At 41.1% G+C, this 23237-nt stretch overlaps 1 protein-coding gene across 3 annotated transcripts in view; it reads right to left on the bottom strand.

Moving 5' to 3' along the window:
• The window catches only part of CDH2 (cadherin 2), a 214774-nt gene extending 202904 nt beyond the window's left edge, over window positions 1-11870 (bottom strand). Inside the window, exon 1 of one of the 3 annotated variants that reach the window (XM_032602880.1) lies at window positions 11100-11870. In XM_032602880.1, the coding sequence (XP_032458771.1) occupies window positions 11100-11159 (60 nt within the window). In that variant the 5' untranslated portion in view covers window positions 11160-11870. The remainder of the gene's footprint in view (window positions 1-11099) is intronic. The other 2 variants (XM_032602881.1, XM_032602882.1) reach the window with 2 other exon arrangements.
• Between the last annotated feature and the right edge of the window lie 11367 nt (window positions 11871-23237).

Raw genomic sequence — 23237 nt, 5'->3', positions numbered from 1 at the left:
CAACTTATATATAATACATATTACATGTTATGTATATTATTATATATTATTTATTTTAATTATGAAGAACCAAGACTTCAGAAAATAAGATATCAGAGTCTTGACGATTCTTAACAAATCCATTACATACACAAACACTAGAAAAAGTAACCTCACTGTTTTCCAAAATGCTTTTATTCTAGGCCATAAAATGTTATAAGCTATCTACACATAATCCGTTGTTATCTACATTCAAATATACCACTATCCCCCTTTTAAACAAAGCTCCATTGAGACAGCCTCAAATAAAGGGAAAGACCATAAACCAAATCATGGATTTAATTCAGCTTCATTTACAAGGCACTTAGCTATAAATCAGATGGTAAATTAAATCAATGGTTATGCGATTCTCCCCAAATGTTCTTAGCTATCTGTCAAACAAAAAAGACAGAACTGTAAATAAAATTTAATGCTGAAAATACAAACACTGTATGTAAACAATTGCTTCTATGGTAGAAAACTATGTGTAAGGGCGGAACACAAGTGAAATACCAACTAGATATCAATAAGCTAAAGCCACATAAGAGTACAATCTTTCTAAATATTGTGAAGTCCACTCATGTGCAAACATAAATGAATTAGAGCTGCCTTGAAAAAAAACAGACCCTTGGTGGCCCATTCCCTCTGGATATGGATTCCTTAGTCCTTATCCTTATGCATGGAATCCTCCACCTAGATTCTAGCTCTACTCAACATGTATTATAAATGGAGAGAAAAGGCCCTCCGAAAGAAAGCTTGGGACAAGCATGGCGCTCTGCATCCTTCATGGCAACCTCTCAGATATTTAAAAAAGCTACACAAACACAAAAGAGGATCAACTATACCCAAAGATGCACTGACCAGCCAGAAAACTAGCAGTCTGTGGTATTGTAACCCCCAACTTAACCTTTTTTAAATTAAAAACAAATCTTGATACTATGTATAAAACATAATTGATGAGAACATACTGTATAGCACAGGGAACTCTACTTAATGCACTGTGGTGACCTAGATGGGAAAGAAATCCAAAAAGGGGATAAATATATATGTATGGCTGATTCATTTTGCTGTACAGTAGAAACTAACACAACATTGCAAAGCAACTATACTCCAATAAAAATTAATTAAAAACAAATCTGGGTAGGGCCTCATTGAGAAGTGGGTCACTAGGAAGCTCAGGAAGGTATTAAGAAGCATCACTGAAAAGATTAGTCTTAACACCCAAACCTTCTGCTTTAAGACTTCAAGTCAAAAAGATGTTTAGTGCTTTGTCTCCATCCTCCTTCTGATATTAGGGAAGGGCAAGAAAAGCTATACCTTACTAAATTCCAAATGTCTTTGGTTTTTGGTGAACAATATTGCCAATTTACCAGAACTAAAGAAGAAGAAATCTAGGTAGGAAAATCCACAAAAGGTGTTTCGTGGTTTGACACCATAAACACTGAAGTGACCTTTAGCTGCAATGAAACAGCCTGTTTTTATTTTTGTTTTTAACTCAGTTTTCACCTTCCTTAATCCCCCAGATCCTTCTATAGAGTCCATGAGCCTTTCCGAATTTTGTGACTATTAAAAAATATATAAGATACAAATATACAGATGATTCTACAAATTGAGTGAAAGATGCCAGCTACAAAACGGCGTACAGTGTATGACTTCGTCAAGTATGGGAATAAGCTAAACTGATATATGCTATTAGAAGTCAAGTAAATAGTAACCATTGAAGAGATGGCTCAAATTGGAGAGGGTACCCCTGGGATGCTGTGTCTTGACTGGGTGCTTATTAAATACTATGATCAATTAATGAACACTCAGCAGACTATCCACTTATACGTGCACTGTCCCGTATACATTTGATACTTTCGTAAAGAGTGAGTGTGTGTGTATGTGTGTGAAATTTAAATTTTGAATTTCCTGAAATATAATATGAGAAGCAAGACATGAGAACCCAATCTTGGAGTTGCTCTTGTGGGGGTGTATACCAAAGGAGCTGTGAAAGACTAATATTTTGGTTGCACAGAACACACTTTTCTTTACTAACTGGACCAGAAAGCCATAAAGAACAAACTGCAGACTTTGAACTGTTGTGTTAACCAATTAAGACAACAAAAGAAAAAAAAATTAAAGTAGTCACAGCCTCTGATTTATTAAAGATTTGTGTTAAGCATAGGGATTAAATCATAGCCTTTACCTTAATAAGTTTAATGTTTTTTAAGTGATTTATTTCAGAGTTCACTTAACAGCTCCCCAACCAACCAAGAGACATTTTGTTTGCTATTATAGTCAAGCCAAGTGTATCCACCCACCAACGATAGGTCAAGTTACAAACAAAATAGTTCTAGGCTTTCTGGGCAGCAAACAAATCAGCGTGTACTCAGTCATGCCACAAAACAGTCACACAAAAACCTGTTGTAGATGTGGATGTATATATTTTTAAAAGATGTCAACTGATTTCATTTGTGGGATAAGTAATTCAAATTATTCAAACACGGAAAATGTGCCATTAAACATTAAAATGTTTTAACACAATGATAGAATCTCTTGAATTTACTTTTACAGAAAAGAACACTGAAAAAACACAGTTTCAAAAAAAAAAAAAAAACCCAAAAAACAACCATGCGTAGCCTGAGGCTTTCTTGGCTCTTAGAAAGTATTTTAAATTCCAGGATTCACACACAAAAAGATATTTTTTGAGTACTTACCAACACATTATTTGTTGATCAAGACAATGTGAAGAACATTATAAAACTGATTATGAATCATTTACCTAAGATTTTTTTTCTTCTTTCTCTAAGGGAACATATTAAAAAAAAAAAATGAAAATCTTAACCAAGCATTAAATTTTGGTTTCAGATGCCAAAATAAATCAAACTATTTAAGGCCAAAATTAAATAGAGAATGTAACTCAAAAGTTAACTACCTTACAAAAACCTTATAAACTCATTAGTGAGGAATTGAAATTTCCCTCTAATTCGATATTCATTCCCTGAATATCATATTAAAAGGGTCCCAGCCTGGTGGAGGGAAAACACCTTGGGCTTTGCAGTCAGGCTTAACTCTGCTATAACCAGATATGGTTCTACTATGGATTCTCACAATAAATACTCAGACTGTCTGACTCCCTCTTTGATAGTCTCTAAAATGGAAATAAATCCACCTATATTACAAGGTTATAGAAATAATTAACTGAGGTAGCATGTTAATTTCCTTCCCTACAATTAAACTTATTTCATTTTTAAGGTTTAGTACTACCAGACATTGGTTTTAAAAAAAATATTTGAAGAGATGACAGCAAATATCTAAAGTTTCAAATAGTTTTATCTGGCGTGTGTGCTCTTCTGACTTATATGAATGACCTACTGATTATTACTAAAAATAAAATAAATTGTGAAATGTCTTAGAACTGCATATGGGAAAAAAAAACACTGAAAGGGCATTCCTTAGAATCCTTACTGGAAGCAGTAATATGAAATTCGATACTTTTTTTTTTAATGTGTGAATTGTCATTTATATTTTAACCAATTTTATTGTGGTATAATTTACATACAATAAAATGCATCCATTTTAAGAGTATAGTTCAATGAGTTTCAAAAATTATACATTCACCTAACCACCACCGTCAAGTTCTAGAGCATTCCTGTCACCCACAAAATTCCCTCATGCCCCTTTGTAACCAATCTCTTGTCTCCATCCATATCCAGCCCCAGAAACCACTAAACTATTTCCCGTCCCTACAATTTAGATTTCCCTTTGCCAGAATTTTACAAATTTTAATATTTAATGCAACAGAAGAAAGCTGAATAAACTCAAAATTTATTATAATAATGAGGATAAAGAGAGTCATTTCACATTTCTAGTTCCAATAATTTCTGGAATAATAAAGATTCCAAATTATGATCCTTTAATTTTTTACTTATTTATTTTTTACTAATTCCTTAATCCACCAAAACACTAAATTATATACAGAATGGGGGTGGGGAAACTCCACATGAATGTTTTAAATTATGATGGTCAAGTACAATTTTTTAAAAAACACAAAAACAAACATTAAAACTAAGACCATAAAAATATAAAACTATATGGTCGTACATAAGTATGCTATGGTCGAGTTAATTTTTAAAATTAACATAAAAAACAATATTAAAATAACAGTATGTAGTAGTACAGAAGTACACTATTATTCCAGGATTTATTTATTTATTTTTAGTATAGGTAAGTAAGTATATTTTGCAAAAGAAAATCTAAGAACAGATCATGGATCAAATACTTCTCCAAGTTATTGGATTATGAATGCCATATTATGTTTATAATAACACCTCCTTTTAAATGACTCAAGCTGTTTTAAAAGCATTACACCACTAATTTTCCCAATGCTACTTGAGAAAGTTAAATATCTTACTTAATTGAGGCTGTAGACCAAAACATCCGATTCTAATACTAAACACTCTTCTGCATCTCAAGTTCTAGGTACTAGTAAGGTCCACTTTAGGCTACCTTTTCACTATCAGAACAGGTGAAAAATTAAATATTCAATCAGTCAAGAGAATGTAAGAAATATCTTAATGGTTTAACCAACTAGTATAATCTCTCGGGTACAGATAACTCAGCACAGTGTGGTCATTCCACGATACAACATGCAAACTATCTATTACATAACTACCCATTAAATTTAGCCAATTTTCCTTGGACTTACTTATAAGCTCAGCCTGCTACGGGTTGTTCTCAACCCAACTTTAGGATGTTCTAGTGTTAGTGTATGTCATCTTCATCTTATTTCTACTCTCCTTGATTTTCTGTTCTTCAGTTATAGCTTCTCTCTGTGGTCTATGTCCAATTCCTCTTCATTCAGAGGCCTTGAAATCCCACTGATGATTTTGGCTGTCCTTCCCTGAAGCTTTTCTAGGTAGATACCTAGTGATTATGCTAAAACATTAGGTGGTTTAACAATAATTTTCTTGAACTGTAAGTGGAACTAAAATGTTTTGTTCCACACAGCAGGGGTTCTCAAATCTGACTGCACATTACTCCATAATTTATTAAATCAGTCCCTACCGGACTTTCAGAGACCATCCAATCTGATCTTTTGTAATTATAAATAATGCTTCAATGCAAATCCCTGTATGTGTAAATATATACATCATGCATACATCATGAATACAGACATATCTGTAAAAATGACTAGAGAAGAACTTGCTAGGTCAAGAGGCCATATTCTTTTTTAAAAAAGAACTATTATTTATTGTTAATTTACAATGTTGTGTTAGTTCAGGTATACCGCAAGGTGATTCAGTTAAACATACATACATATATATATATATGTTTATAAGTTCTTCTTCAGATTCTTTTCCTTAATAGGTTATTACAAGCTACTGAATATAGTTCCCTGTGCTATATAGTAGGTCCTTGTTGTTTATCTATTTTATAAATAGTAGTGTGTATATGTTAATCCCAAACTCCTAATTTATCTCTCCCCCCTTTTGCCTTTGGTAACCATAAGTTTGTTTTCTATGTCTGTGAGTCTATTTCTGTTTTGCAAATAAGTTCATTTGCATTTTTTTAGGTTCCACATATACGTGATATCATATATATGTCTTTCTCTGTCTGACTTATTTCACTTCATATGATAATCTCTAGGTCCATCCAAAAGAGCTATATTCTTAATGCTGAATGATATGCTATCATATATGATAAACTATTGTCAATAGCCCTCAAAAATCATACTCTATCACTCTGAATACCTGAAAAATCTCTGCATTTCAGGTTAGTTATTAAAGTCATTCCAAAGTCTTTGAAAAGGAATCATTTTGGGATATTTTAAGCAGCCCCAAGAGTCACAGAACTAGAAAGTCCCTTAGAGATCAACTAATCCAACCAGGCCCGAGGTTTTATTATTGAGGAAAATGAGGTCAGCAGAGTTTAAGAGACTAAACTACATCTGGACCAGATTAGAACCCCAGGCTTTCTGCCCTTGACACTAGCTCTTGACCTTGACACTATGTCAGGGCAGCTCACTTGCACAGAACAAAGTTATTATACTCTTTGTGCCCAAACCACCTTGGATGACACACACAAAGCTATCAATTAACTATCAATTGACAGTTCATGCCAAATTGTGGTAAATGTTGCAGGGAACGCATGTAGATAGCAGTCCTCAACATATGTACTGCGCATATATATGCAACCCAAGAGCCTGCCTGCTGTAAGTACAGTTGGAAGTTCAGACAAGAAAGTACACTGGGTCCTAAAGAGAGTAAGATGGAAAAACTGAGCAGTATTTACGCATAATCTAAAATAGAGCTTAAAAACTCGATTGTAACACAAATCATAATCTTTAAGTTCAAATTTTTCAAAAGGTCCCATTTAGATCCTGAATTCACCTTCTGCCTACTTTAAACTCATCACTTGGTATATGCAGAAGATGTAGCTCTTACTACAATATTTATCTGTATATACTTCCTCCCTGGCATGAATAGGTTTGCTTAATTTAAAACTTATCTACATTTAGTTAAATACACAAAGACTATCATCCGCTCAAATTAACTGGCATAATTTACTGAAAAATTCAAACAAAAATAAATTTGTAGAAGGAAAAAACAGAAATGTGAGGCGTAATGATTTGTTGGTACAAATTATGTTTCAGCTTAAAGTTCTTAACCCAACTTGAAAATAGATTCTAGAAGGTGTACTCATGGCAGATGTGAAATAATTACTCAAATAACAAAACCCAAATTCCAAATCTATCATATTTTTTAAATGGCTGATGAAATTCACCACAAGTCTGTGCAGTGCTTAAACTTGATTAATTTTTGTATTTGAGCCCAAAGAGCAAATTTGAATAATGTTAACTTGGGCAAAACCATAGAAAGTGCATACAAACACTACACTTCTTAAATAACAGCTGATTTCTTTTTTAAATCACTCTTCTAACTTGACACTATCCCTTTGAAAACACGATGGGGATGAGGATTTTTTTGAAGGCGTTTTAAAGCAAGATTAACTGTTGCTTTAAGCCTTGACATTTCACAATTAATAACCCTAACGCTTAATGAGGCACAACAGATTTAAGAATTGAAAATTTTTAATGCGAACGGAAATTAAGGACAGTTTGGTGCAATACCCTGTCACCAAAATAATCTGTTCCAAGAAGAATTGAGTCTCTACATGTAAAAAATACAAACTATCTAAAAGAATTTCCCCTTAAAATCTCAGTTCAAACTTTTAGAAGAAGGTCAGGGTAGACTCTGATGAAGGTATGAAAGTCTACTTTGTAAGTAAATTTTGAACTTGCAATTAAAGCCTAAAAAATTATATATAATTTTAATTTATGTATATGTATATAATTTTAAAATATGCTTATAATATTTTAGGATACACAAATTATTTTTCAAATCACACCTAGAACATGTGCAATGCACCACCTGTTAGTAATGGCCACATGCCACAAGTTTAAAAAAGGGCAGAGACGCATAAGTGGAATAAACTGTGAACACCAACTATGTTAATTCTTATTTTCATAGGAACTTGTTACAAAGTTGTTGAAAATCAAATAAACATGGTGAATACATATATGGTCTATACTTAAAATGATTATTGTATCCTAGATTTTCCACGTTCTAAAACAAAGCTTTTTTTTACATTTCACGTGTTGAACATTAATGCCTTGAAAGTCTATACTTAATAGGTGAAAATCACATATGGTTTGTGCATCTTTTTTCATACATCCTCATCCAGGGTTGAAAGCAAAACCAAGGCAATAAGACTAAGAATCTAGAATATCTGTGAACCTTAAGGAGGTGTCCTTGATGCTTCATAACCCATACAAACATATTTAAATTAGAACAATGCAGCTATGCAATTAAAATGTGAACTAGAAAAACAAAGCAGGCTTCTAATCTATTCATTACTGGATGGGTAGTAAAAGTAAAATTGGTTTTTATTCCTGATGATAAATCTATTTAAGGATTTGAAAGTCACTTGTATAATTTAAAAGGAAAGCTTGTCATAACTTTGTGATATCCCTTGATCAGTGAAGTTTAATGCTCAAATTCTGCTTTTTTTAAAAATAGGACGATGCTAATGCCTCAAGCTAAAATGAGGAAGAATAGAGAAAATCTTAAACCTGAATATCAGAATATGCAAAATTGACTAGAATTATGTAAATCTAGGTAACAGAATAACTCAACTAGTAAAGATTCTCTCAAAGTGAAAAAAAAGAAGTGTTCCAAGTTAAAGAACACTTCAGTTAATTAAAGGCATAAAGTCCTTTTGAATATTCAATTATTCTTCTTTAATTGGTCTGAAAAAATAAGGCGGCTTCGTATCTACACTAATAACCTACTCATTCTCTTTTCTAAAACTCGTAACTCCTTAGTCTGGCCTGAAAACAAATGAACAAACAAACAAACAAAAACCTAGACTTTTAATAGCAGATGACTGCAGAGAGGCCATTTTCACCTTGTGGATAGATCTGTGTTATTCTGGTGTGTAAAGCAGACCATTAGCACAAAGTCATTTCCAATCTCAGTGTGTACAATCCGCAAGGTGCACTTAACCCTAAAACTCATGTTGCATAAACTGCTCTGCTTCCACTTCTAATGACCTTGCAAACCACTCAATGTTATTGCTTGACTCGAACCCGTGAATAACCCAAACTTGATGACAAAGTTTTAATCTCCCCTTTCCTCGAGGTTTATAAAAGTCAACATGACATGGGCTTGGAAGAAACTGAGAAAGAACATACAATGGAAAAGGGAAGGGCGTGATTTGACGTTTATAAATGATATATTTTAAAAATGCTTAAGGAAATAAAAGAAAATGACCTACAAGATCCACACCTGGTTTCAAGGCAGATGACTCAAAGAGGAAATGAGATTGCTCCAGTGGTACACACTTTAGTCCCATGTTATTAGCGACCAACAAACGTCTCCTCCTGTCCTAACTTCACTGCACAGTATTCAATTAAAACTTACTTTCAGATCAAAAAGTTGGTGAGCATACCATCCACTGCTGGACTCACACTCTTAGGACTTATTATAAGTTGCCTGTAAATAAGTCAGACCATGCCATGATATCCAAAACATAATGTTTTTTAAAGTGAGATTTGTTTAATCTATGACATATTTGTTTTTTTAAAAAAATCTGATGTCCACAGGGTTAAGTTTATCTTGCTTTCCCCTTAACTTCAAACACTTGAAGTAGCACTTTTCTCATTCTTCCCCATTCAGCCTAACCTCTTCAATAAACCCCATTTTAAAAGAAACAATAAATGAAGTGACAGGAGGTGAAATAATGAGTGTGCGCTCCAAGAATAAAGGGCGGTTTTATAACAGGAGGTACTTTTGTTAGCAAGTGACTGGCAGGTCTCCTCCCCCAAGTTAGGAGAAATTCCATCCACTCCCCAAAAGTGCAGAGGCCAAAATGTCTAACAGTTTTGAAACCCCCGAGTCAGAAGAGAGAATGGGGACGGGGGAGGGGGAGCGGACTGGCGAATGGGGGAAGGGGAAAGAAAAAGACCAGCTGGAGATGATAAGAACAAAAGGAGAAACCCAAGAAAGGAGAAAGGAACGGCGGGACCCGGGCGGCCCGGGAGCCAGTGGGAGGGAGAAAGCCGGAAAGTAGGAGAACTGGACCCGGGGGAGGAGAGCGCGGAGCCGGCGCACCATGGACAGGGCTCGGCGCAGCCGCGGCCCACACCCCTCTAGGGGGTGGCGGGAGGGAGTGTGAGAGACCGCGGGCGCCAGCCCGATCCAGCCCCCGGCGCCCGCGGCCGGAGCGCGCCAGGCCCTGACTCACGCAGACCACAGAGGGACGATCCGCACCATCTGTCCCTGCCCCGGTCGCCCCGGTCGCAGCGGCACTTCCAAGCCGCGCCCGCACTTTTTGGAGCGGCCACCGGCCGGCCACTCCTAGCCGTCGGTGGTGCGCTGGGGGCCCTTCAGGCGATTCCCCTGAAGATCCTGCCCTAAAGTGAAGGCGGACACGCCCCTCTCCCGCAGCTGCTTGGGGACCCCGCCGCCCGCGGGGGCAGACTCACGACCCCCGCCCGGACCCCGCCCAGCGCGGGTGTCGCAGCCGCGGCGCGTGGCGTCGCTTCACAAGACCCGACTGGACAGCCGGGAGGGGCCTCGGTACATCCTCCGGGCGGACGCCGCGGGAAAGTTGGGCGCTCGGCCGGACTGGGGATCCGCGGCGCGGAGTGGGGAGGGAGGCTGCGACCAGCCTGGAGCAGGTGCTTCCTGCCGCGGAGGAGCCTCCCGGTACCGACTGCAGGGAAAGGCTGTCTGGCGCTCTCCCGAAGGCGTGAAAAGTAAAGGCGCCCCCAGGACGCACGCAGGGCAGAGGCAGCCAGACAGGAGAAGAATAAAAGCCGAGTAACGGAACTTCTCCCCGCCCGGCGGGATAAGGGGCGTGCGGGCCAGAGGCTGGGTGCGGAGGCACCGACTCGCGTAGACTCTTCGGGGCTAGGGGGTGAGGTTTTCTTTTCAGGTAGGACCGACTCAAAAAAAAAATTGTGAGGGCAGGAAAACAAAAATAAGAAGCAACTCTAAGCTGCGATAAAGACAATAGGACGGAGGAGCCCTCGGGCACCGGGAGGCGCGCGGGTGCCAGGGTGAGGTGGGGTGGAAAGCAAGTCCCGTAACTAAGATACCAGAGTGAGAATTCCTACTGCAAACTCGCGACCCATCCCTGCAGAAATAAACAAACAAACAAAAAATGGAGCAAAGTTCAATGCTAAGGGCGAGAGGCGCAGAAAACTGCAAAACCGGAGTGCTATCCTACCTCACCTTTCTACTGCCTAGGGACACCCCCCGCCCCGCGAGCTCGCCTGACCCCGCAGGAGCAGAGGGGGCCCGCGATTGGCCCCTTCGGGACCCGCCAAGAGAGGCGCGGGAGACCGGCTGGCTCCGGCAGCCCTACCCTTGCGCCCTGCCCAAGCCTAGTGTCTGCGCAGCTCCCGCCCGCTTGGTGCGGCAACTCCCTTCCCGGGTGCGCAGCCGGGCCCCGCAGCGGCGCGGGGAACAAAGGGACCCGGCGCCGCCCGCCCCACCCCGCCCGCGGCCCGGCCCGCGGGGACCGCCGCGTACCTGAAGCAGGGCCGCCAGCAGCGGCAGCAGGGTCCGCGGCGCTCCCACTATCCGGCACATGGAGGCGGAGAGGGGCCGAGCGAGGAGCCGGAGGCGGCGGCGGCGGCAGCACCAACAGCGGCGCGGAGAGACGGCTCCAGGCAGTTTCCACCCCCTTCCCTTCCCCTCCCCACCCCACCCCCTTCGCCGCGGCTCCCCGCTCCCCGCCAATGGAGAGAGAGCTGATGACAAATAGCGGGCCGCGGAGTCCGCGGGACTCGGAACGCGAGTAATAAAACAGACCGGGAGATCAAGGAGCTGGGGAGGGGGCGGGGGAGAAGGCGGGCGTGCGCGTGAGGGTGTCAGTGTGAATGTGTGTGTGTGTGTGTGTGTCCGCGGTGGCAGCGCCGGCTGCTCTGCCCAAAGCGCAGCGGAAGCCAGGAGGGATGCAGGCGGCGGGGACCTTGGCCGGTGGAGGATGCGGAGGTGGAAGAAGAGCGGCTGGCACTCCCCAGGAGCTCCGCAACGCGAGGTTTCGGTCTCGGGGCTTTGCTTCCTCCGGGTCCCCTCTCCAGGGCCGCTCGGCACGACGAAGACGGCGGCGAGAGCGCCGCGGGGAGGGCGCTTCGGGCCGTGAGCGCTGCGCCCACAAAGGGCAGCTGTCCCGCCGCCCCCGCTGCGTGTGGGCTGAGGACCCCTTCTGGGCTCCCCTTTCCGGTCCCTGGGAGAGTTGGAGACTGTTCGCTGGCCTCGACCCGCGGGGGTGAGGCCAGGGTCCGGCGCGGCCGCTCCCGCCGCGGCTTCCGTCCCGCGTAGCTGCCGCCGCGGCTGCCCCTGCTGGTTCCCGCCCGCCGGGAACCCGCCCGCCGGTTCTCGCCCCGCGCCGCTCACTCGCGCGCGCCGCCCCAACCCCCGCCGCCGCCGCCGCCGCCGCCTGCGCGCCCCGCTCGTCCTCCGCGAGCGCGACCAGGGCGAGCTGCCACCGCCGCTCTCCCCGCGCTCGCCCGCCCCGCGAGCTGCCTAGCTGCGCAGCCCGCTCCCCGCTCGGATCTCCTCGCGCCGCCGCCGCCCTCGCCCCCGCCTCCCTCCTCCGCCGAGCTTCCCCGCCCGCGTCGTGGCCAATCGGAGGCCACCAAGCTGCAGCGGTAGCCGGCCGGATCCGCGGCAGCCGCCCGCCCCCGCCCAGCCGAAGCGCCCCATTTTTGCTGCAACCAGCGGGGGGTCGCCGGAGGGAGGCCTGGGGTGCGCAGAGCACCGCCCCGGCAGGTGGAGGGGCTGCGGGAAAGAAAAGAACTTGCGCAGGAACTTGATTGGTGGCAGGTTCATTTGTGGACCGCGAAAGGGAATCAGAGATTAGGCTTTGGAGAGGGAATGCGTTCTCCGTCGCCTCACTCACGCTTCTCTTTCTGTTCTGGCTGTTTTTCTGGGCAGGGGCCGACACAGCAAACTGGCGACGCAGGCAAAGCCCATCCTGGCCATTGTTGTCTGCGGCGCTCGCCGCGAGCCACCTGCGGGCCTGGATGGGGGAGGCCCCGTGGCTTCTCTCGGGCGCACGCACCTCTCCCTCCTTTGCGGATGTGCTGGAACAGTCCAAGTTTGTGTGTGCTTGTTTTGTTGTTTTTCCCTCTGGGGGGTTGAGAGTGCGTGTTATTTTATTTGAAATCTCCTGTTGTCTGTTTCTACTCGTTAGTGATACTGTTCACAATTTTTAGCAAACGGTCTAAGGGACTTTGACTCCCTCCGTACACCCCCCCCCATAACAACAAAAGAAAGTAAAGAAAGAAAGAGAAAAGGGAAAACGACCTAAAACCAGAACTTGCCTTGAAAATAGGATTATCTGAGACATGAATGACTGATTCAGAGTTCGCACCAAGTAAAGGATATTTGCTTCCTCCTTTTAAGGCATGAACTTGGAGTGGTTCACAAAAAGTGAGAGACTTTACAGGTTTGGGTCACAAGCATTGTGGAATGGAGGGAAGGGTGAGAAGCAATTGATTTTGGCGAGGTATTAAGTTTTTGTCAGAACTTTTTTTTTTTTTTAAGGTTTTTCAGGTAAATAAAAATATGATTTTTTTCTAAGCGTTTCAACACTTCGGAGGTCATCGAACTTCGTTGCGGTTAATGTACATTACTCTTCAGCTTTGGGTAACTGAAGTAAGATTATTTGAATTTGAGTTTCAGGATACTGATCATTTAAGAACTTGATAATGAATCTCTAAAAATCAAGTACTAATTTCTTTGACGTAAGTGATGTAGCTTTTAATAATATACTGTCGCTGGCTAGGCTTTTCAAAATTCAATATTCATAGGGAAGTTTATGCAATTTTAATTAAAACATAATATTGTAGGCCTTTTTGAAATGAAATTCAAAAACTTTTTCTGGATTTTCTTTTCAAAAGAATAAGGAAGGTCATGTTAATTAAATTTAAAGACAAAAGGCCCCACTTGTTCTTTCTCTTCCTTCTTTGCTAGATATTATTGTCATACTATGGCTGATTGGCCTAAAATTACTCCTCGCAATAGGGTATTTATAAATTCCACCTTCAAGGAGTCATGCATAATAGTAAAACACTTAGTAGCAATATGGGGATATCCTTTGTTGTATTCCAAAGTGGAATTTATAGATCCCATCTCTATGCCTAAGAATTAAGCTGTGATCCTGGACTTGAGGCTTTACTTACATCCTCACCACTCCCAGCAATAGCTACTGATGTTTATTGCCATTCTGATTAATGTAAAGGTAGAAGAGATTTCAGCATGAATAACTATTGCTTGTTAGTATTATTTGCTTGAAGCTTTAAACACCATGCCCCTTATAAATTAAACTTATTATGACTTCAAAATCTGCTTTGGAATGCCTGTCAGTCAACTAATTCTCTGACTCCAGTAGATTTCAATCACAGGTAAGCATTGGCAGCATTTTATTCTTTTACTGTTTTATTTTATGTCCAGCTTCCATGCCTCTCACTCTTCAATGGTTATGGACTGCTTTGGAATCTTGCCTGAGTTTAACTTGATCACGTGGTCAGCCGAACCTTGCTAATCAGCCTTTGATCACAAGAAGGGATAGCCTAGTCTCAAATCAACTTATTGGAGACTTGTGCATCCATTTGATGCTAATGAAAGTAGATCTAGTGTTGACTTTGACACCCAACACAAATGATAGTTTCATTGCACCATTCTAAAGGTAATCTAATGGGGCCTTTCATTTCTCTGGGCAAGTGGTGACCCAGCTGTCAGGATTTCAGCTTCTCCTCAAGGCATTGCCAGTCTGAAGACTTCCTATCAGCTTGCTCAGCTCCAGGGCTGCAGGGACTTAGGCAGTGACCCAGAGAAACAGCTTGATTGTGAGGGAAGGGGGGAAAGAGGGGGAAAACAAGAAAAATAATAATTAAAACTAAGGCTGGACTCATAACACTGAAAATCAGCCTAATCCCTTGATTTCTGACCTAGGCACTGCTGCTGATTTACTACAAGAGGTCTGCAAATGAATACCTGCATCAAACATTACAGACACACTGAATAAATGATGCCTCTTGCACTCATGGCAAGTTTTCATATGCATGTAAATGCCATGATGATTCCTTTTTAAACGTTCATCTCAAAGAAAAGTCATAATAACTTTTTTTTCTGGTGTGTATTCTCAAACAGGAGTTGCTAAACATACATTACGTGAATGTTTTTCTAAAAGGATCCTGACATTGGAAAGAAATGCAAACAGTAGTTGTCAAGTCTGCACACACACTCCTCCCAGACACACACACCTCTGGGGCAGGACACACACTAGTCTCGGCCTCTGACACCCAGCTGAGTGTCCTTCCCAAATGTTAACTCAAGACCCTTCACGCTTCCCCCTTTCTCTCCCCATCTCCAGGGCAAGCTGGGATTATCCCTTGTCCCTTAGGAAGTAGCCGTCACATTTGCATGTTTCTCCCCAGCCAGCTTTAGTCTGTTAAAACTGACCTTCCCTGGGTTCATAGGCCTTTTAGAGTCATGGACTGTTGTAAATGAAACGTAAAGGTGGTCTGTGGAACTCCCTCATTTTACAGGAACGCTGAGGCTTAAAGACGTACAGAAGGCTACCAGCTGGCAAGTAGAGAACCCTGGCTGGGACTCAGTCTTTTACTCCCAGTCTCCCCTACGGAGCCTCTTTTAACTTTAGGAAAATTCACCTGTGTGGAATGAGGATGGTTTAAAAACAAGAAAAGGAGAATTTAATAATGCTGGGGATTTGTCTAGTATTTCCCTCAGGTATTTTGTTCTTCAAAGTATGTGTGATTGGAGATGTAAGTCTGCATTTCCTTTCACTGGTCTCCATTCTCAGCTGCCTTTCTCAGTGCGATCATCTCACGGGACTTAGTGTGATTCTGGCATTTCAAGAGTCATATCTCTGATATAACCTATAGCCAAGTGCAAGCCATCCGTTCATCTGATCCTCACTGAGAGAAGTCATGGTCTGTTCCAATACTAGAAGAAAAACCTGGCTTTTAAAAAAAAATCCACTCTAGTTTGGAAATATTATTTACCTTTCTTTTTTTTAGTATTTGAAAATGAAACTCAAAGTTTTTATGGAAAATATCACCAAATTTATCACTTGAAGTATATACAGTCAAGGAAGTGAGAAAATGAGTTTGTTATACATTTGCATGATGAGGGAAGTTATTCACAAGCGGCCCCTGTATTAGGAGGAGCACCACCAAATCCCTTTCTCGAAGGTGGAAGGGTATAATAAACAGATTATGGCTTTGAATTCAGGTAGACTTAGCTCCATGAACTTGGGTGAGTTTCTGAACATTTCTGAGGTTCTTTTTCCCTCTCTCCCAAATGTGGATAATATACCAGAATTTCTTAAGAAAGCCTGATTTGAACACAGGGCAACACACTAGGAGCTTAGCTTTTTTTTTTGCGGTACGCGGGCCTCTCAGTGTTGTGGCCTCTCCCACTGCAGAGCACAGGCTGCGGACGTGCAGGCCCAGCGGCCATGGCTCACGGGCCCAGCCGTTCCGCGGCATGTGGGATCTTCCCGGACCGGGGAACGAACCCCTGTGCCCTGCATCGGCAGGCGGACTCTTAACCACTGCGCCACCAGGGAAGCCCAGGAGCTTAGCTTTTTATCTGTACGTGTATGAAGTATGATTATTTCCACTGAGGATTTGGAGTGGAGTTACTCAGGAATCTCAGTGACTGTTCCTCTCACCTCCTCCAGTTCTGTCTGCAATTGGAAAAAAAAAAAAAAAAGCCGAGACTTTTAATCAGAGTTTTATTCGGGAGGCTCAAATTTTACAGAACAACCCGAAATCTCTAATGTAGATCGTAATGGCTCTGTAAGTAACGCACAGGCTGATAAAAGTAATAAAAAAATTGGTGGCTTTATAAAATGCATAAAAACAAATCTGAGAATATGGAAGTATTCATAGGAACAGTATAGTCAATGTCAATATATTGATTTCATACAGGAAAACTAATTCATTTTTGAATTATCTCAGAAGTTGATAATAGCAAGACCAGGACTACAACGCATTTTGCTCAGAGCTTTTCTCCTGTGAACCTGACTCTTGAAAGTTCTCGAACCACTTTCTGCCTACTCATTCCCAGAGTCCAGGTTTCCTAGTTGATTTCATGAGTCCTGCTTGAAGATCACCTGTATCTGAGAAAATATGATTTGCATGCTATTCAAGAAATCTACCTTCTACAGCAGAAGTGTGAGTATTATGGAGCACCACTTTGGATTATTTAAAAGTCAGACTGCCTATTTCTCAAGCTAAACCTCTCTTCAGAAAATAAAGACTTCGGTAACGTTTAGTGGTACCAAGCTTTTGCCCTCATGTCCTTTTAAAAGCAAAGTTCTACTTTCTGGAGAGCTCTGAAATACAGCTGTCAGTGTTTAGATGATAGTAAGACATCTTTAGTATCTACACTTTATTGACTGTACCCTTCCCCCAGTGAAAATAGAGGCAGTTGATAAAGTATTTATTAAGCTATGGATACCTGTGTTCTCTTCCCAGGTCAATGGCTGGCTGAATAATCTTAAACATTCATGTCTTTACATGCTTTTTCATCTGTAGAAGAGAAATAATTCCACTGTCCTCAAAAAATGCCAGAGGACTAAGAAAAGGACGTCAGTAAAGCCTATTTAGTTCTTTAGAGAGAAGTTCTAGAGAAATACATGGAATTCTTTAAGGCTGTGGATTCAGCTATCACAAGAGGAATGATTAATTGGTTCCAAAAGTTAAGTCACATTTTAATGATATGGCATAACCAACAAGCCACCAAGTGCTTATTAAATCTTTCTCCTTTTTAATTTTCATTTATCCACAAAATTTAAAAATAACATATTTAGCTTTCTATTACAAAAGCAACACATGTTCATGCATAGATACTTGAGAAAATTATATTGTTCTGTGCACCATGATCATTCACAGATGATTCAGAGTTGATTCTTTATATCACAGCACTCTCTGGAAAGATACAATCTGAGTTTTCCTTTTCTACAGTGAATGCAAAAAATCAACCATAGTCCCATTTATCACAGAATTTATAATGTATGTCACTGTGATTCATTCTTTACATAGCTCAAAAGAGCTGAGTGATATCACAAATAAGCATTATCCTTCTGGGAGGTCTATTATTTTGAGTCATCCCTGAGAAAGGTTTTTCAAAAACGAGTTTGCAGGAGATGGGAATGTTCTCACTTCTGATGTTGTTAGGATGGCCAATAAAAAACACATATTTGCATTTCAAAATGAATTTATCCAAGCCATCTGAAATTTCAGACTCTTTGAGGATCCCTAGGACACCTGATGTCTCCAGTTGAGGGAAGAGTTCTTTAAGGAGTCTGATCATCAAGGCTCTGAGGGAAGGGTTGAGAAGAAGCAGGGACAAATGGACACAAGTGAACAAACGAACATCAGAAGAAGGCGGGGACTAAAGAAAGCACCTGAGGGGGCTTCCCTGGTGGCGCAGTGGTTGGGAGTCTGCCTGCTAATGCAGGGGACACGGGTTCGAGCCCTGGTCTGGGAGGATCCCACACGCCGCGGAGCAACTAGGCCGCGTCCGGAGCCTGCGCTCCCCAGCAAGAGAGGCCGCGACAGTGAGAGGCCCGTGCACCGCGATGAAGAGTAGCCCCTGCTTGCCACAACTAGAGAAAGCCCTCGCACAGAAACGAAGACCCAACACAGCCAAAATAAATAAATAAATAAATAATAATTTTTTAAAAGAATAAGGTCTTTGATTGCAGAGAATGTGCTTTAAAACAAAACACCTGAGGTTTGTGCTCTCTAATGAGGGAAGGGGCTCGTATGTGGATAGAACGGGGACTATGGCCAAACTACAGGATAGGGACAAGGTCATAATCCTAGTAATTGTTCAGTAAACATTTGCTCAGTTTTTGCAACAAAACAAAACACAGGATGTGGAATTTGGACAAGAGTGTGCGGACAGCCTTTTGGCATCTAGAATAGATAGGAAGGGCCACACAACAGGGCAACTGATAAGTAACAGTCCATCTATGGCAGTGCAGTCTGTCCTCTCCCAGAATTTGCATATCTCTTGATAAGGGCAAGTCATCACCGCCGCCAGTTAGAAAGTTTCACTCAGATGCTTGCTAGTGGGGTTGTGAGCTGCTAACTCTCAACTCTTAAATTGTTTACTTCAACAAATATTAAAACCCTGTTTATACTTCAAAAATTCTCCTCTTGAGTTATTTTTGTAAAGGTGAAAATGATGTACAATGACTTTTTGGGTTTTTTGTTTGTTTTAAAGTCAAAAATAAGCACTATTCATTTGTTAGTGAGGTAGTATACGCTTTAACTAAGGAAGACATATGTTGGCTTCTTTTATTTTTTTTCCTTAATTTTCTGGAACTCCTGTTTTTTAGAACTTCACAGATTAATCCTTAATTTTCTTATCTTTCTCACCTCCCCCACCCCACAATTTCTTTCTCTCTTTTAAATAAATTTCCTGGAAGATTTCTTTAGCTCTCTCTTCCAGCCTTTCTGTTGAAAAGTTGATCATGTTTTTAATTTCCAAGAGCTTTTGGTTCTCTGATAGTTTCTTTCCTAGAAACTTGCTCTTGTTTCATGGATGTGAGAGTTTTTCTTCTCTCTTCACATATTGCTTAAAAGTTGTCTTCTGCTCACTGGATTACCTTGGTTTCCTCTCTGTTGCTTTTCTTGCAGGGTTTATTGTTGTCTCTGTCTTTGATGTTAGAGAGACTTTCTTGGGGATAAAGTTCAGTGTGCAGAATTTCACTTAATCCTCCCAGATTTTGATAAGCCACCTTACCCTGCCTCAGTTTTCCCTGGGTCATGAGTTCAGAGTTTTCTAATGTCTGCCCCACACAACTGTATAAAGAGTCTCCCCTGCTGGGACAGGCTTATGCCACACTGCAGTCTGCTGCTGGCTTGACCTTACTTATCTCTGTCCAGATTTAATCTGTGACTTACCGCTTGACAGAGGAAAGAAGAAGCCCTCGGTGATTTTCTGGAGGTTGGATGATTGCTAATATTTCCCCCTAAGTTGGTCATCTATCCCATCCCAAGGATGAGATACACATCAGTCTCAAAGGAGGCCCATGTTCATGGCAGCAGCTTAGAACTCCCACTGGGACCCAGCCCCTCCTCCAATTAATTAAGGACACCCCCATTCTCCATGTTTTAAGAGAAATAGTGTCGCCTCCACAAATTACCTAGTCCCAAATCATTTATAGTTTTCAGCTTAAAAAAATGGAAGTGCTCTATCCTCAACGTACATAATAGTTATGAAAATTATTTTTAAGGTTTTACCGCATGCTGTTGAAGCAATTCATGGGTGTGTATTCACCTAATGTGTTCACTTGCTGTCTCACTAGCTAAAACAATGCAGAATGAAGTACTTATCTATATAATATGGCTAGATTCATGATTCCAATAGACAATAATAAGATATAAATTTACAGCATTAGTAACCCAAACTTGAAATTTAGAGGAGAAAGAAGTATCTCATTAACTAATATATATATATATATATATATCAGTACAATTGTCTTCAACTATTTTTTTTTTCTGGTGTTGTCATACTATATGTGGGTGCTAAAATGTCTTAGAAAAAAAATTTCATTGGGGGAGGTGAACCCTATAAATGTATGTGAATCAATAGGTGCTTTTACCTTAACTTGCCCCCCAAAATATTGTGACATGTTCCTGGTGGGGACGGTCATTACTACTTTCCCCACTAACACGCTTGGTGCTGAGAATCACTGACTGAATATTTATTTAATTGCTCTCCACTCTCACTTAGTATAAACCTTCTATTGGGTTGGCCAAAAAGTTCATTTGGGTTTTCCTGTAACATCTTTCGGAAAACCTGAATGAAACTTTCGGTCAACCCAATATTTGTTCGAAGCCTTATGAGGTTGAATTTCATCATCTTGCTATTCAACAGGGTACCATCACTTCACCTTATAGGGATTTATAAAGATTTTAGCCACATGAAGATTGCAAGCTTGGAATTCAGAGGGGTATTAGCATCCATTTAACAGATGCATAGAAATCATTCACCATTTCACCAGAAGATTTTTATCTCCAGATAATCAGTTCTAAGAAATGTATCACTCCTGCTGAGAGTATCCGGTTTACCTTTCATTAGAATTGGGTAGAAAACCACTTATTAGTAATAACAAAGTTATTAACGTATGGGAGGAAAAAGCCAGTTTTTAATAATAAGGGAAATAATTACTCTTAAAAAAAGATGACTTTTTCAAAGACAGTGTGCAGAGAACTTCTCTGAGTGAGAACAAACTACAAGACCAAAACTGCCAATCAATTTCTTTTACCCTTAGCTCTAAGGAGGACAGGTCAACTTAGAGCAGCTCTGTACAGACTATAGCATTTATGGGGAAAGAAACAGTGGGGCAAGGAACATGCTGGCGGGGAGGGAGAACCATGGCGAACAGGAACACGGACTATGAAAACTCTAGAGAGACTTTTCTACTCCATGTGCCTGGCAAAAGCTAGTGATGAGTAGATGATGAGTTCATATAGCTCCTGCCTGAGGAAATCAGGATTAGAATAAGGAGGAAATTCTTTAGTTTGGTCAGTGGAGCCTAGAAAAATAACCCAAGACCCTGACTAAAACCTTAAAGGCGTTCCACTGTGGTACATATTTTTTCCTGGTTTTTTTGTTTGTCTATTTTTAAAACTCACAAAATCAATCCAGTTACTTGCCCATGATATACACCTTTAAGGAATCCTTTTGCATTCCTCTATGTCCTGCAGTTCAGACTACTGACAGCATCTCCTATAATCAATATAGCAAAATCAGATGATTATGAAAGTTAAAGTAAAAATATATTTGCTATTTTAAGTTTCCCAAAGTTAATGTTAAAAATCTTCACTAACAGTTAAAAAGACGTGATCCTCCACAACATTGCATTTACTGTAAACACCAAAATCATAATTAATATTCTTCCAGAATGAAACTTCTTAACTCTTTGTGCAAAATTTTGAACATAAAAATAAATAAACAAGATGAAAAGACAGCCCTCAGAATGGGAGAAAATATTTGCAAGTGAAGCAACTGACAAAGGATTAATCTCCAAAATATACATGTAGCTCAATATCAAAAAAACAAACAATCCAATCCAAAAATGGGCAGAAGACCTAAACAGACATTTCTCCGAAGATATACAGATTGCCAACAAACACATGAAAGGATGCTCAACGTCACTAATCATTAGAGAAATGCAAATCAAAACTACAATGAGATATCACCTCACACCAGTCAGAATGGCCATCATCAAAAAATCTACAAACAATAATGCTGGAGAGGGTGTGGAGAAAAGGGAACCCTCTTGCACTGTTGGTGGGAATGTAAGTTGATTCAGCCACTATGGAGAACAGTATGGAGGTTCCTAAAAAAAACTAAAAATAGAACTACCATATGACCCAGCAATCCCACTACTGGGCATATACCATGAGAAAACCATAATTCAAAAAGTCATGTACCACAATGTTCATTGCAGCACTATTTACAATAGCCAGGACATGGAAGCAACCTAAGTGTCCATCGACAGATGACTGGATAAAGAAGATGTGGCACATATATACTATGGAATATTACTCAGCCATAAGAAGAAACGAAACTGAGCTATTTGTAGTGAGGTGGATGGACCTAGAGTCTGTCATACAGAGTGAAGTAAGTCAGAAAGAGAAAAATACCATATGCTAACATATATATGGAATCTAAAAAAAAAAAAAAAGGTTCTGATGAACCTAGGGGCAGGACAGGAATAAAGACGTAGAGAATGGACTTGAGGACACAGGGAGCGGGACGGGTAAGCTGGGACAAAGTGAGAGAGTAGCATTGACATATACACACTACCAGATGTAAAATAGATAGCTAGTGGGAAGCAGCCTCATAGCACAGGGAGATCAGCTTAGTGCTTTGTGACCACCTAGAGGGGTGGGATAGGGAGGGTGGGAAGGGATATGGAGATATATGTATACATATAGCTGATTCAGTTTGTTATACAGTAGAAATTAACACACCATTGTAAAGCAATTATACTCCAATAAAGATGTTAATAAATAAATATTTTGTACCCTTAGTTACCATTTTCCCAACTTCTGTTTTGTTTAAAAATATTTGCTTTTGACCACATTTGTCTTCACTAAACATTTCTCCACCTTTGTTCTCCTTTCAGTCAAAACCTATAGCTAATATAATTTCTTAGCTCTCTGTGATTGATGCTATGTTTAAAAATCTATTTCTTCTGAGTCAGCTTACAATATCTTAAAAACAAGCAAGCAAGAAAAAACAAATAAGGAGGGGGTAAGTGGGGAGGAAAGAACAAAAGGATGCTCAGCTATCACACTGTTGACTTTTTTTGCGGTACGCGGGCCTCTCACTGTTGTGGCCGCTCCCGTTGCGGAGCACAGGCTCTGGATGCACAGGCTCAGCGGCCATGGTTCACAGGCCCAGCCGCTCCACGGCATGTGGGATCTTCCCAGACCGGGGCACAAACCCATGTCCGCTGCATCGGCAGGCGGACTCTCAACCACTGCGCCACCAGGGAAGCCCCCACACTATTGACTTTTTTAATGCTTTGTTTAAATGTCTAACTCTAAAAATGGAAGTGGAGTGGCCTTGCTCTTTGAACCAGCCATTAGGAGGTGCTCATAC

This window comes from Phocoena sinus, chromosome 14, assembly GCF_008692025.1.
Source record: "Phocoena sinus isolate mPhoSin1 chromosome 14, mPhoSin1.pri, whole genome shotgun sequence".
In the NCBI taxonomy this organism is placed as follows: Eukaryota; Metazoa; Chordata; class Mammalia; order Artiodactyla; family Phocoenidae; genus Phocoena; species Phocoena sinus.
The sequence above is the reverse complement of the archived record's forward strand: the minus strand, read 5'-3'. Positions and strand labels throughout refer to the sequence as shown.